Consider the following 16,341-nt stretch of genomic DNA (forward strand, 5'->3'; position numbering starts at 1 on the left):
AGCTCTCACTAACCATTCTTCTATTCCTAGTTTCCTCATTGACCACCATATGAGGGATTGGGGGACCCTGTCGAAGGCTTTCTCCATGTCAACAAAAGCCAGGTACAGGGCCTTATCTTTGGCTAGGTATTTCTCCTGCAGCTGCCTTACCAGGAATATAGCATCAGTGGTACTTTTCCCTGGCACGAAACCAAACTGCATCTCATCTAAACTAACTCTCTCTCTAATTGGCTTATGACCCTCTCTGTAACCTTCATCACCTGATCCAACAGCTTGATACCTCTGTAATTATTTGTATCTAGGGCATCACCTTTACCTTTGTAGCAGTTGACTATTATGCTGCTACACCAGTCATTGGGTATGACTCCTTCATGTATCACCTGATTAACTATACAGGTGACTAGGCTATAGCCGACACTACCAGATATTTTGAGCATCTCTGCAGTGATACCTGATGGGCCGGGCTTTCCCTGTCTTCATGCTTCTAATTGCCTTAGCTACTAAGGAACTATCAACCCTGATAGCTGGTCCCTCTGTTGGGTCAACGTTCAGCAGACTCTCTTTATCCCATTCATTTTCTTTATTCAGCAACCTTTCATAGTGGCGTCTCCAAGCCTCTCTCTTTGCATCCTCGTTTAGCGCAAGTGAACCATCTTCCATGCGAACACACTTCTCTCCCACCACATCACAATTCTCTCTCACACACTGTCTTGCAACGCGAAACACCTCCAGCCTTTGGTCCTCACGGCACAGAACATTGGCAAATTTTTTCTTATCTGCTTCCCCTCTGGCTAGATAGACCTGTCTCCTAGCTTCCCTTTTAGCAGTCTGATACAATTCCTGCTACCACCATTCTTCCAGTGCTTCCAAGTCTGTCTCTTTTCTCTAATAGCCCTGTCTACGACACTGTTCCACCACCACGTTACCTTGGGACGAGAGGGGACTTTGCACCAGCCACAGATCTGGTCAGTGGCTCTCAGCAGGTTGTCCCTTAGAAACGTCCAGTTGTCCTCTACCCCATGTGATACATTATCCCCTTCTACTTCGTCAAAGGCTTCAAGTAACATGTCTCTAAATCTCTGTCCATTCACAGGATCCTTAAGCTTCCAGATCCTTCTTCTCCATGTTGGTCGTCTTCTGGTTGTCCTCCTACTCCTGATCCTAAAGTCACTAACTACCAGTCTATGTTGTGGGGTGCATTCTTCGCCTGGGAAGGTTTTGGCATTTATAAGTAGCCATCTCTCCCTTTTCCTGGCAAGGATGTAGTCAATTTGGCTGGTATGTTGGCCCGATCGGTAGGTGACTAGGTGGCTGGTAGGTTTCCTGAAGTTAGTGTTGCAAATCATAAGATTATTTGCATCGCAGAACTCCAGCAGCCTGGTTCCCTCCTCGTTGCGGGAACCAGAGCCATAGCCTCCATGTACGCCGTGGAAGCCCCCAGCATGTCGTCCAACGTGACCATTGAAGTCACCAGCCACAAAGAGAAGGTCTCTGTCATTCGTCAACGAGGTAGTCTGCAGTAGAGTGTCATAGAATCGGTCTTTCTGTCCATCAGGTAGCCCCGACTGAGGAGCATAGCCTGATATAATGGTTGCTAAACTATGATGAAGCGCTAATCTAATCTTAAGTATTCTGTCGCATACTCTGATTACCTCAATTACTTTATCTACCCATTTCTCAGCGATAAGTATACCCACGCCTCCAACCCCGTCAGTGTTCCCTGCCCAGAAAATCTTGTACCTGTGTTCCTTGCCTGTGAGGAACCTTGCAGAACCTCCTCTCCACCTTACTTCTTGCATACAACATATATCCACACGTCTCCGTTCAAGCATCTCAACTATCTCGCCAGACCTACCTTTCAGTGTGCCAACGTTGAGGGTGCCAACCCTGAGGGTGTGGGAGGTATATATATATATATATATATATATAGGTACACATATATATATATGTGTGTGTGTGTTTGTGTGTGTGTGTGTGTATGTATAGTGCAAGAATCTGCATATCCATCAGGCCAGAATGGAAAACAGGTGCAACATGCAGGAACACATCATCACATCCCAAAGAGATGCAAGAAGAGTAAGACCAGGACTCATCCCACATTGCAAAATTCCTCCATGCCCACTCAAGCTGAAAGAGGAGGTCCTTCAAAGACATCATCTTTCCAGAAAGATCAACAACCTTATTCAGGTTTACTATCACAACTTTCAGATGAGGATCATTTCAAGATCCATAGTATGGCTGCATCATTTCAGTAATCCCTTGCCATGAACATGATGTCAAGTCAGCAGAGATAAAGTGCCAAAGACTCCAAACCAAAATCCAGCATGCATCAGTTACAAATAAGAGTCTTCATGGATGACCGAACTGTAACAATTATCAACAGTTACTGTTGAAAGATAGATCTTTCAGGAATTTGAATAGCAAAAGCACGACATCTGAAAACTCTACTTTTCATTTATTATCTTCATCACAAAAAATTACGTAAGCAGCTCAAGTCTATATATATATATAGGCAGTATATTTAAGAAAGAATTACATATTCAAGGCATTAACAAAATCTCAGATAAAATGGTATTGAAAGAATGGATCAACAGTAAGTAGCTTATGATTTTACAGTTTACTCAAATTCGTAAGTCCTCCTAAAATGCAACATTTAACAGCAATAACATATTAGCTCCATACAATACAGAGCAAAAAATATTAAGATTGATGTTTAACTACAAGCATTTAACGTTTCTTATCTCACTGTTAAAACATTTCTTAAACTTCCATTTGCGATTTTATACTTATAGATACATATACATTAGCAATTCCATACTCACTTTAATCTCAGAACATAATGTATTTCTTATTTTTTTCTTTACGTTAAAAAACTTCATACACCACAAAGTTCTCCTCACTAAATTATACATCTACTGAAATATCTCTGTATGAATCCCATTTATTTACTACCTTAAAACAATTAATTTCATCATGGCCTGTATTAGATTTACAAAATTTACTGATAAAAGTAAAGCAACTTACAAAAAGAGTCAAAAACGCATCGTTAGCCAACCAGCAATTTAAAAAGGTTGGGTAAAACATGTTTTGTAATTTGTCTGGCCAAAATACCTGAAAAATGTATCAAAAATAGAATATATTTAAATTTAAGTAAATGACTGGCATAACTTTGTAATTTCTATTTTATTATTATTATTATTTTTGTGGTTCTAACAATTTAATATTTGGTAATTTATAGATCAAAATAAAGTAATTAATAATTTAAGGAATTCCTAATTTCAAAATCTTTTCAATTCAATTACAAAACAACTCAAAATATATAATTGAAAGGAATGCCAACAGAAACCAGAAAAATTCCCAGGGGCTCACAACACTCTATGTCTGGTCAATGGAGATCATGAGTGTTAAGGTTCTAGTAGGGTTGCTGTCAGCTCTACAGAGCCAACACATCTAAGTACCACAGAATATGCAAAGTGAGTGGAAATGAAGCAATCACTTATGTATTCATTTCTAACCTTATGTCAAACAGCTGCTATGTTATATCTTTTTTCTTTTCTTTTTTTACCGACCAGGCTATCAGATGTTGCTACACATCGCTGGTCACAATGCGCTTCGCATTGTTTTAGCCTTCAAATGACGCCACCCCGCTGGCTAAGCGAGCAGGCCAACAGAAGAAAGAGTGAGAGAAAGTTGTGGCGAAAGAGTACAGCAGGGATCGCCCCCCCCCCCTGCCGGAGCCTCGTAGAGCTTTAGGTGTTTTCGCTCAATAAACACACACAACGCCCGGTCTGGGAATCGAAACAGTGATCCTCCAACCGTGAGTCCACTACCCTAACCACTGGGCCATTGCCCCTCCACGCTATATTATATAGGATGTATAATATAGACCCATTGTAAAGATTTCCCTACTGTCTTAATTTGGCAAGGATGGTCAAATACATTTCTTCATTTTGTGGTGGCAACAAGAGAGACAGTAAGGTAAGAAAACTGAGAAAATCAAAAAAGATATCTCCAATTACCATCAACAAATAAATTAGTAAGCATTTTAGAAGATTATTTTTATTTCTTTTCAGTGACAATATGTCGACCTACTCAATCTTGATTGGCACTTTATGAATTTGTAACCATGGTAAATTGTAATAACAAAAATATATTTACAGCAGAAATGAAAAGATAAAAATGAAATGCCTGCAGATATTTATCTGATTATTTTCATTTTTAATATATATAGGATTGTAAGGTGGCGAGATGGCAGGATCAATAGCATACTAGGTAAAGTGCTTAGTGGCATTTCAGCTATCTTTACATCCCTAGTTCAAATTTTGCTGAGGTCTGCTTTGCCTTTCATCCCTTTAGAAGTCGATAAAATAAATACCAGTTGGCACTGGGGTCAATGTAATCGATTTTTCCCATCCACATAAATTGCAGTTCTTGAGCTAAAATTTGAAACCAATATTGCTAGGGCTGCCTGCTGGAGCCTAGTGGCAGGTATTTAAAGGGAAAAATTTGACAAGACAGTCAGTCACCGGCTGACACTCACTGACAATACATTGAAGAGGCCAGGGAACAGAAGAAAGAAGACATGCACCCAACACCAGAGCTGAAGACACCTCCGAAAAGGAGGGGGGGGCAGCCATGTCAAAACGGTAGAGGAGTAGGGGCCGAAACCGGACATGGTTCCTCCTGATGATGTCTTGAGCTAACTGGATCCTATAAAGGAGCTGTTGTGGTAGCAGACCACGAAACATGGTTGTAATTCCTCCTAGGACTGCATCCCAAAGATGATCTATTCTCTTCAGGGCCAGGAAATACTTCAGTTACCAACGATTGCTGATACTCTTCAAAGTTCAAATGAAACACACAATAGCATATTATTCTCAACTGGTATTGCACACTCACAAACATTCTAGACTGCATACAAAAAAAGAATCTGCTCAACTGATCAACATACTGTCTCCTCTCTTTGCTTTTTCTATTACTTCTATGATGGCCTCTGCTTCATAGATCTCTGGTTTAGTGCCACTTTACACAAGCACTCCCAGCTCATTCGTCTCTCCTTCTCCCAACACCCACATTGTCTCTAACAACCCAGGCATCACACAAACTATCACATTCATTCCTTTCTCTCCAGAATGCCAAACTTTCTTACTTGTAACACTTTAAATAGAACATTAAGAGCATTGATCTCAATGGCCTCTGGGGGCCTAGCACTTTCTACAGACCAGATAATATATATCCATCTCTCTATCAATCTCTCTCTCTCTCTCTCTCTCTGTATATATATATATATATATAATTATTATTATTTGAGGGAATAAAATTCAAACTTACAAGGAAAAAGAATTCAATTTAGAAATACTAAATCAAATTCCACACAATATAATATATATATAAAATATTAGAAAAAAATCACCTTTTATCAATTCAAAATGAATAATTAAATTACACCATCTAGAAAATTACATGTAATAGAAAAGTTAAAATTAAAATAACAATTAAAAAGTAAAGATTAAGTAAATTACAAAAATAATTACCTATTATATACATTATTATTTTTGAAATTTACTTAATCATTACTTTTTATTGTTATTTTAATTTTAACTTTTCTATTATAAGTAATTTTCTAGATGATGTAATTTAATTATTCATTTTGAATTGATAAAAGGTGTTTTTTCTAATATTTTATATATATATATATATATATATATATATTATATATATATATATATATATAATATATATATATATATATATATATATATATATATATATATATATGTGTGTGTGTGTGTGTGTGTGTAAATATATAAAGTGAGAGAGAGAGGGTGACAAAAAGAAAGAAAGACAGACAGACAGACAGAGAATAACTGCAATATAAAGGATAACTGGATAACTTACTGAGAGCCACAGACAAAGTTTGTAGGTGGTGAAAAGTTACAACCAGACCTAGGGTGGCTTGGTGGTGGAACAATGTAGTTGACAGGGTCATTACAGCAAAGAAACAGGACTGGAAGGGTGGTGGTAGCTAGGAGCTATATCAGGCAGCTAGAACAGAACCTAGAAAGCAAGCATACTTAGCCAGGGGTGAAGTAGAAAGGAAGAAGTTTGCCAATGTTCAGCATTGTGAGGACCAGCAGCTTGAAGTGTCTTGGTTTGCAAGACAGTGAGCCAGAGAAAATTGTGATGTTGTGGGAGAGAAGTGTGTTCATACGGATGATGGTTCACTTGCAGTTAGTGACTCTACAAAGAAAGAGGCTTGAAAGCGACACTATGAAGGACAAGGAGAAAGCTTTGACAGGGTCCTCTGCTCCCTTATCTGATGGTCAATGTGGAAACTAGGATAGAGGAGTGGTTGTTGAGAACTGGTCAAGCCATGTATATGGATGCAGTCAGAAAGGTAAGGGATGGCAATGAGTATAGTGATGGATTCAGGGTACATTCAGGGTGACATAGTCCTCAGTCCTATAGAACAGAAAAAAACTACAAGACAGTTTGGGAAACAATGGAAAAAAGTAAGGAGGGAGCAATATTAGGTAGCTGAGGTTTGCCAATGTTCAGTGAGGAGAGGATCAAAAGCTTGAGATTCTTGAAGAAAATTATATTCAGAATGGTGGTAATGAACTTACCCTCATATATGACCAGAAGAAAGAAGTTCGCAAATGTTATTCTGAGTGGTTGGAAGAAAGAGTAACTACTCCAAGTAAACCACCCACCCACTCACTGTGCAATCAACAGCACTATTAAGGATATTAAGGCAGGGAAGGCAGTAAAACAATTAAAAGATTAAATACTTCAGTTCTAAATTGTTTTAACTTTAAAAACAATCCTAATCATACCAATATGAGAATAGGTAAATGTGAAAAAACTTTAATCTATTTCTGAAAATGTGTGGTGATATTTACAGATCCAGCATATCATAAATTAAAATGGGCACTAATTGAATACTAATATCTAGCTTGAAATCAATAGCTAATATGTGATTTAAAAAAACAGATCGAAGGATATTTCAATTAAATATACTACTCACCGTGGCAACAACTGGGATGGTACACAATACTTCAATAAGAGTGGTTGCTCTGAAAATTCTTTGAAGAGCTTTTTGCTGAAAAATTTCAAAATTTCAAATAATTAGATTTATAAATTACGTCCTACAAGGGCATTTGGTTTAGTCAAAAAGAACACTCTTTTTTTAAGATATTGATCAATATAAGCTGCAATAAAGTCATGAGGAGAAAAATCACCTTGTTTAATGTGAAAGGACAATACAATGATATTAAGCAGAGCCAGATACTTTCCAATAGTGTTTATAATTTTCTTTGATGTTCTTCTCAAGCATGTTTTTGCAGCATCTCATGGTTATACTGTTCCCACCACTTTTGCAGCAAAGGGATTTTTGCATCTCACAATTGCTCTAACATACTGTGCAAAGATTTCTGCATCAGAAAGTCATTATCAATTTACTCCATCTACTACCATCCATATTTGTCATTTAGAGACTGTTACCAAATTTGTGTACTTGAATTCTGCAATCTCAGGCAATTTCTCCTTCAAGAGAAAATTCAGACAATTGCTCCCTTGAGGCCAAAAAAAAAGCTAATTGATATCCAAATGTACAATGCTAGCATCATGAGCATAGTCAACTACAGCAGAAAATCTTGGACCCTGCATTCCTGCCAACACTTTCACATATGCTTTTTAAAAAATAGTCTATGCATCTCACAATGTTGAAATTCCATATATATATATCCCCTCACTCTTTATACAATGACAATTGCATTGACTTAATTCCCAGAGACTTGCTCTTTAGAGAACTGGCTGAGGATAAAATCCCAAATATAAGGTTTTAGTAATCATTCAAAGTGATCTACAAATATAATCTTAAGTCATATGCTATTAATATCAAAATCTGATAAACAATGGTCTAGATCAGTGGCTCCCAAACTTTTTACAGTGGTTCCCAACAGTGGTTCCCAATCTTTTTATTTAAAGGAGTTTTCCCATGGACCCATTTTTATATGCTTATCCTTATGTATGTATGTGTGTGTATATATATATAATTTTTAGAAAGACATAAATCTGGAGAAGAAGCACACTAAGAAGTAGAATAGTCTATATTTTTTCCTGGTGAAGTCTGGTTTATGGATATTAACTTTATGGCACATTGTCAGACCCCAAGATCTGTTGGCCAATGACCTCTTTAAAATACGGATGGGAAAAGTCTAGATTATCCCCCTTTGCCGACAGCAATTAGCAAAGGGAAAATAATGCAGACTTTTCCCATCTGTATTTTAAAGAGGTCATAGGCTAATAGGTCTTGGGGTCTGATGATATACCATAAAGTTAAACCCTTTATGGATGGGAAACCTGGGTTAACCCCATAAACTGGCCTTCACCAGGAATATATATATAATCGATGGACCCGCGCAGTTGTCGACTGGTACCTGCGCGAGCGAAAACGACCACCTGGAAGGCCTCCACGACGGTGGAGTTATAATTTCAGGAGGACGATTGGGATCACGTGGATGAAAAAGGTGTAATCCAGAGAGGAGTGGACAGCGTGCTGTGACCAGCAGAGGCAAATGGATGCCTGACAGACTGGTTGATCAAGGTGATATATATATGTGAAATTTTGAATTTAGTTCGCAGACCCTCAGTACTACCTTTGTGGACCACTAGGGGTTTGCAGACCACAGGTTGGGAACCACGGTTCTAGATGAAAATAAAAACTAGGAAGAAAGGGTGCAGATAGAACTTTGCAATAAGTAGAAGTTATAAAGCTATAGTTAGAAGAAATCAATAATTCTCTGTGTTGTTGTGGCAGCAATAACAAATTCAAATTGGAGATTTTTTTTACAATTTTTACAATAGCTTTCCTTGGAAGATAAGATAAGACTGCAAAAGAGTGTGCAAAAAAAAATTTGGTCATTTCTAAATACAAATGAACAACTTCATGAAATGTGACTGTCATGTAACAGGCAAGCAAGTGTGTTATCTCCATAATCACAAGAATTGTTGATTTGCATGTGTATGAGACAATTTAGTAAAAAGAGAAAGTTATGTTTGTTAGAATATTGTGAAGAGGAAAATATTTAATTCCACATATCACACTTTGTCAGAGGATGAGAAAATATAAGAAAATTTAGTATGATAGAAAGACAGTGAGAGACAATAAATAGAGAGAGAGAGATGGGGAGGATGTTAAAAGATATGACATAGGGAATGGGGCAATAAAAAGTAGTAACAAGATAAAAAATATATCTGTAATGGAAGATGTAAAAGTTGAACTGCCAAGATAAGATTCCTGTTTAAAGAATAAAAAAAGAAATATAATATTAATTTAAAAAAGAAATTAATAATAAGTGGCATGCAGTAAAAGAAAGAAGAGAGCAAAAGAAGCAAAGAAGAGCAAGTAAAAATGCAATGAAGAGAATTGAAAAGAGCAAGAATAAGCAAGAATATTGGATTAAAGGGTAAGTTGCTCAATTAGTTCACAAAGAGTACACAGGCGCAGGAGTGGCTGGGTGGTAAGTAGCTTGTTTACCAGCCACATGGTTCCGGGTTCAGTCCCACTGCGTGGCACCTTGGGCAAATGTCTTCTACTATAGCCTCGGGCCGACCAAAGCCTTGTGAGTGGATTTGGTAGACGGAAACTGAAAGAAGCCCATCGTATATATGTAAATATATATGTATGTGCGTGTATGTTTGTGTGTTTGTGTTTGTCCCCCTAGCGTTGCTTGACAACCGATGCTGGTGTGTTTACGTCGCCGTCACTTAGCGGTTCGGCAAAAGAAACCGATAGAATAAGTACTGGGCTTACAAAGAATAAGTCCCGGGGTCGAGTTGCTCGATTAAAGGCGGTGCTCCAGCATGGCTGCAGTCCTTGACATTCGGCATATAGATTGTCACCCATAAGCAACTTAGACACTTCATAACAAACTTACACAGGAACCTCAAAAAATAAAAGCCCCCTTTAACCCTTTCATTACTCTATTTATTTTGAGATGCTCTGTATTTCTTTCAATTACTTTAGATGTAACAAAGAATTTAGTAAAATAAGCTAGTGTTAGAAACATAAATTGTCACTAAGGTTTGGTGGGAGATTTTAATTCAAGACTTAAGAAAACAAGACATTTGTACTCAGAACCAGAGCCGGTTTCAGCCGGGTTGGTAATGAAAGGGTTAATGGTAACATTGCAAGCTAGACTCCTTCAACAGTTTTTATACTATACTCTATCTATAAGGACATAAAATTCTGGATAACAAATTTTGGGCCTTGTGATTTCTTATGCTTTCACATATATTGTTACCAAAATTGCATCAAAAACTTTGTGCTGTCCCTGTAAAACCAGAGTATGCTTTCACCCAAATCAGATGATGACTATTTTCAGGACTCAACATTGAAGTATTGCTCACATATGTGCAGTGGTGTTGCAACACACATAAGCAGTCTAAACTGTCTCCCAAAAAGGCATTGGATGATTGGAAAAGATTCCCTCACATAAATTCTCTCTGCATCAGCAACCACTAAACTAAAAGGTTGCATATCCACTCCACTCAAAACCACTCAGCATCCTGTCTTTTTCCATGTCTCATCCCTATTTTGTCTCATCCCTTATTTCTACACTAAACACAGCATAATCATTTTTTCTTAAAGCTACAGTTCCTTTGAATTCCTTTGGACCATTTTAAAGCAAAATTTCAAACTAAATGTCAACTGATTCAATTCCATAAGTATTGAAAAGCCTGCAAGAATTACAAGCACAGCTCTTCTGATTCTTACTGTATAAAACTAGATAAACTGAGATTTTATGAAAAGCTTCAAATACAATACTGTGCAGAACAAATTATTTTTACTTCAGTTGAAGCATTAGATAGTCTAATTTTACATTTTTTTTTCATTCATTTCTCCAATCTATCATCATCATCATCATTGTTCGACCGTGGTCGAGACAATGGAATTTACCATGCTATGCCAGACTTCACGGTCTATCACAGCATTACGGAGGTCCTGTTGCAGGATGCCTGTATCCCTGGAGATTACATCAGGGTAGGAGAGTGTGCACCCTCTGGTATTGCGAGTAGATGGCTTTCTAGAGGCAATTTCTACTCTTCTCCTCTGGAAGCCATCTACTCTCCAATCTAACCTTGAACTGACAATAGTTCAGTGATAGAATTTTATGAAATCACAGGAAAAAATGGATAATGCATTTTTTCAAATGATTCAATTTCCTAGATCTGGTGACACAGGACACATTAAAATCATTTTCCAATTCATCATTTTGATTTAATGTCACCAAAACCTTAGCCCATATCTTAGATGAGAACCTATTACCTAAGTTGCCTTCTTCTGAGCTCTAATCATCTTTCATATTTTTTAAGCAAACACTCCTTGTCAAACTACTCAAATGTAGCTGCTATCAATTATATGAATGATGAAAAAAATGGATGAAAAATTTTGTAGATCAAATTTTAAAACAGGGACTAAAAACTGCTTGTATGCGACACTGAAAATATTTCAGACTAAAAATCTAAATATGCTGATGCATGGGTACAGCCTATCTTTCAAAATATTGCTCATTGGCAGAAACAGTTTCTTCTGAAAAAAGAAAATAATGAATATTAGAAATGCTCTTTAGAAACAAAACTGAAGGAAACGGTAATAAAAAGTATTCTTAAAGCAGTGATGCCCCAGCATGGCTGCGGCCTTCGGGCTAAAACATTTTTAAGGATTTAAGGATTTAACTGAAAATACAATAATTAATACACACTGTATCTAATTGTATTATATGGAAATACATGTATTAATTAGTATCTATAACAACAACAATTAGTATTTAGTGTTTCACTGGGTTTTTTAGTATGTTATATAGCTCAATTAGTACTAATGTATTTGTTTTTAAGTTGTTTTTTTCTCACCTTACGTACAACATAGAGTTGTAAAATAAATTTTGAAAGCATTACAAATGACAGAACAACTTGTGCTATCCATAATCCGAAGGGGCGGTGTACCCAAGCAACAACATACCTGTGTAAATGATAATAATATAAACAAGTTTTCAGAGAAGTTAATTCCCTAATGTTCATGTAACCTGATTATATCAAATTTTGATGAAACAGAATTAATTAAAAACAATTATGCTTGAAAAAATAATTAATAAAATATATCTGAATATTTGAATCTAATAATACTTCTGCCAACTTGCATTAGGCATGATGACAGACATACCCTATAGCCCATCTATATGACATCGTTTCAAAGGTAATGCCACTAAGGGTCACTGCTCCTTACTCTTGGGGTTTACTTCTTCAACTTCCCTTCAACAGTATTTAGAAGCAACACAAAGAATATTAATTGGGATTTCCAAGTATAATCGCTTGAAGACGCTTGACAGACACCAGAATCAGTCAATAAAACTGACCTCAATACATGACTGGTACTTTATTTTATTGACCTGTTATTGTAGGCAGTGCTGTCAGAATGCCAAGAGCTGGAACAGAGACTGCAAAGCATCCTATTTAACACTATTCTTGCCAATCCACTGCTCTGAAAGGATCAAAAGCAAATTTCACCATAGTAAGATATGGACTCAGGTGCAGAGAATCAGAACAAATGTTGGTTGAACAAATTTGCCTATTCAATACTTTTATTCTGTGCATGTGCTTATGTATATGTGCGTGTATTTGTAGTACTGAGATTACTCACTGTTACCAATCAGAATTTCATGTCTACTGTTGAGTGTGTAACTAGTTTATGATTTATAAGATATGATATTTATAACAAAATATTTATGAGTGTTTAGTCACTGGGTATAGAATGGATCAAATGAAAAGTAATGGTATAGAAAATGATGTAATAGAAAAATATAATAACACACACACATACGTGTAAAGTGAGTGTTTTTGTGTGCAAAAAAATACTTGAAAAATTAACTAAATAAAAGACTAACTACAAGTCTGATATTTTGAATAATTTTATTTACAATCACTTCAAAGTTTCACTAGTTATCAGCTTCATCAAAAGTGTGAATTGCCTAACTGAAAGTACTGTTCATATACATGGGTATATACATAGGTATTTTAAGTACAAAGTAATTGAAATTAGATCAAGTAATGGAAACTATGAAAATTGTTTTTTAGTGTACCTGCACACCTGCCACAGGTAAAGACTACTTTCTTCGTTAGTCATCCAGGGATTCCACTGCACTTCTTATGTGTCCATAGCTTGCACTGTGTACACCTTACAGAATTTCTTCTGACAACTTTTCTACATATTGTGCAGGGCCATCTTCCTGAAGGGATCTATGATTTGTTTATTTTCCTATTTATCAATACTTTGATTTTGGCTAGATTCACTCTAAGGCCCTTTGATTCCAGATCTTGCTTCCATACCTGAAATTTCTTCTCTAGATCTGGTAGTGACTCGGCAATAAAAACAAGATCATCGGCATAGAGGAGCTCCCAAGGGCAGCTGATCTTAAATTACTCAATTATAGCTTGGATGACCATGATAAATAAGAGGAGGCTAAGAACTGAACCCTGGCAGACTCCTGTTTGTACACTAAACTCCTTGCTATACTAAATTAATTTAGCATTAGAATTCTTCAAGTTGTATAAAAATAGTTATTGTCTGCATCATTCGAAAGAGAAATAAATTCTGCATAAGGTGTAAACGATAAAAATAATTTGTATTGTGCTAGTAACAAAATATTTTGTAAGAAATAGATCTTTTATCATCGGTCTTAAATTTATTTTCACCAGTGTATGTACATACAGATATACATATACACACATATAAATGTATATAGGAATATGCTGTCTTTGAGAAGCCTGCAAAATCCAACCACTAGATTTTTCTTGCTTTTCTTTACTTGCTTTGCACACATCCACACACACACACACACACACACACACACACACACATGTATATATCAATGTTTTATGCTTCCCTTGCTGGCCAGGGGTATATGTATTTGAGGCATGTTGCTTTACCTAAATGGGTCAGATGATTCAATCTCAGTCGCATTTCATTTTAGACTTGGTATCTACATTTGAATGGCCTTCTTAATACCATCTACTTTACACAGTGCACTGGGTGTGGTTTTAATGACCCCCCCCCACCAGCACTAGAGAGGTAGCCATGTGGTCAATACGACTGAACTTCATGACCCTAATCACTTGCCATCTTTTTTATAGAGTGAGACGTATGAATGATAGAGGCATATATCATACTGATGAGAGTGACATGTGATAAAGGGAAGTATTATCAGACTTCATAGTGATCTTAGAAAGGAAAGTATATTCATGGCAATATAACTAAGATGACAAGGAGAAAGAGAAATCTATGTAACCTAAGACATTGACAGTGCCATGTGATGATGACAGACAGAAGAGGAGTTGGGGTGAAGGTAGAATGAACTGGGTACATGTGGCCCAATGAAGCCACCTTCATGTAGGCTACAAGAAGGGCTGGAGGAGTCAAGGTAAGCAACTGGTGGTGTGACAAATGAAAAACAGGTAAGTTCTGTACCTAAATGCAGTACAAGAAGTGAGGGGAGAGAGTCAGAATAGGTGCAGTGGCATCCTTTGTTACTCTGACTGGATGTAATGAACAATGAATAGAAGGGATCCTCTGCCATCCTCAGCCACATTGAGAGTTAAAGTGAGAAATGAGCAATAAGTGTGAGTAAGAATGAGTGAAAAAAAAATGCAATATATAGTGAACAGAAGAGAAGCAATGAAAGCATGGACAAGGGAGAGCAATGTATGAGGAACAGAACAGCAATGTATTGCCATCCTTAGTCATACCAACAACAGTGTAACTGATAAGAAAAAGGAGAGAATGGAAATGAGTAATAGGAACACGAGTGTAAGAAGGAGAGATACAGGCATGAGCAAAAGGTAAATGAATGACAGTGGTATGGGTAATAGACAGATGAGTAATAGGGACATGAGACAGAAGGAACAATAAACAGAGTGACAAGTGATATGGGTGTTAGATGGGTAAGAGGGATATCAAAGAAGTCGATAATGTAGGCTAGATAGTAGGCAGACAAGCATGTACATGTGCACTAGAGTGGCCCTTAACAATAGGTAATTTTTCAAAAGTTACAACTTCATTTTCCACATGCTATGCTTGAATATTTAGATAATACAAGCAAGATGCACAAAACTTTCGGCAGAAGAACACTAGTATGGTATTTACATGTAGGTTGAAAGCCAAGCATTTTTACAATAGATGCAGCAAGTATTTTTGTCTCTAGAGCCAGGTATTTTTGATATTAATACAACAAAGTGCTAACACCATATATCTAGTTCTTTTGTGTCTTTAGAAGAGTCTACTCAGTTGCAAGCATTCAAGCAAGATCTCTGGTTTGAATATAATTTTCATTCTTCCTTCCACTGGTTACGGAGGCTCTAAGAGGGTAATAAGTATTGGCTATTCTCTTCTGTGGAGGCACATGGCCTAGTGGTTAGAGCAGCGAACTCACGGTCGAGGGATCGCGGGTTCGAATCTCAGACCGGACGATGTGTGTGTTTATGAGCGAAAACACCTAAGCTCCACGAGGCTTCGGCAGAAGGTAATGGCGAAACTTCTGCTGATTCGTTCGCCACAACTTTCTCTCACTCTTTCCTCCTGCATTTTGCAGCTCACCTGCGATGGACCGGTGTCCCATCCAGGAGGGGAACCTATACACCAAGAAACCGGGAAACCAGCCCTTATGAGCCAGGTATGGCTCGAGAAGGAACAAACAACTATTCGCTTCTGATTAAACCATTCAAAAGACTGTTAACCCTTCAAGATCTTTAATTAACCAATCAACTCAGCCACCCAGATAACTCTCATTGTTAATTATTAAGTCCCAGAAATTGCAATTTCATGGTTTGTGTAACCTAAGTTAAAAACTGACAAGAATATCTAATGACAAACAATGCAACTACTATAACAAAATATGCTAAGTTTAGAAATTTATGTTATAAAGGAAAATATATTAAAGCATTGAAAATTGGATATGATCTAATACTCAATAACTCATTCATGGACAAAATTAATTGCATGTACTATTGTATTTATTATAAAACTACTGTAATTAAAACAAGCTATGCTTTAAAGTGGCTCAGTAAAATTTCCAAAACAAACTATTTAAAAACAAATTCTTGTTCAAATAAGGCAAATAGTTTATGGAGTGAAATATTGTGAGAGTTGATTTAAAAATGGATATCTGCAATAATAGTTAAAGTAAAGCATATCTTACCAGTTGATTGGTTTGGGGCGTGAAAGTTCTGAATGATTGCTTTCTTCTGTGGCACAAGGATAGCCATAGCTATGAAACAAAACAGTTT

General features: G+C 36.9%; 1 protein-coding gene across 5 annotated transcripts in view; it reads right to left on the reverse strand.

Moving 5' to 3' along the window:
• The window catches only part of LOC115209859 (potassium channel subfamily T member 1), a 203,159-nt gene that overhangs the window by 93,247 nt on the left and 93,571 nt on the right, over positions 1–16,341 (reverse strand). For all 5 annotated transcript variants that reach the window (XR_004998398.1, XM_036501531.1, XM_029778432.2 and 2 more), the window contains exons 4-7: positions 16,254–16,322; positions 11,917–12,025; positions 7,028–7,102; positions 3,025–3,111 (exon numbers count right to left, since the gene is read on the reverse strand). Coding sequence is in view for 4 of the 5 variants with exons in the window: in XM_036501531.1 (XP_036357424.1) it covers positions 3,025–3,111; positions 7,028–7,102; positions 11,917–12,025; positions 16,254–16,322 (340 nt within the window). In the remaining variant the exon portion in view is untranslated. The remainder of the gene's footprint in view (positions 1–3,024; positions 3,112–7,027; positions 7,103–11,916; positions 12,026–16,253; positions 16,323–16,341) is intronic.

The sequence above is a fragment of the Octopus sinensis genome, linkage group LG3 (genome assembly GCF_006345805.1).
Source record: "Octopus sinensis linkage group LG3, ASM634580v1, whole genome shotgun sequence".
Lineage (NCBI taxonomy): Eukaryota > Metazoa > Mollusca > Cephalopoda > Octopoda > Octopodidae > Octopus > Octopus sinensis.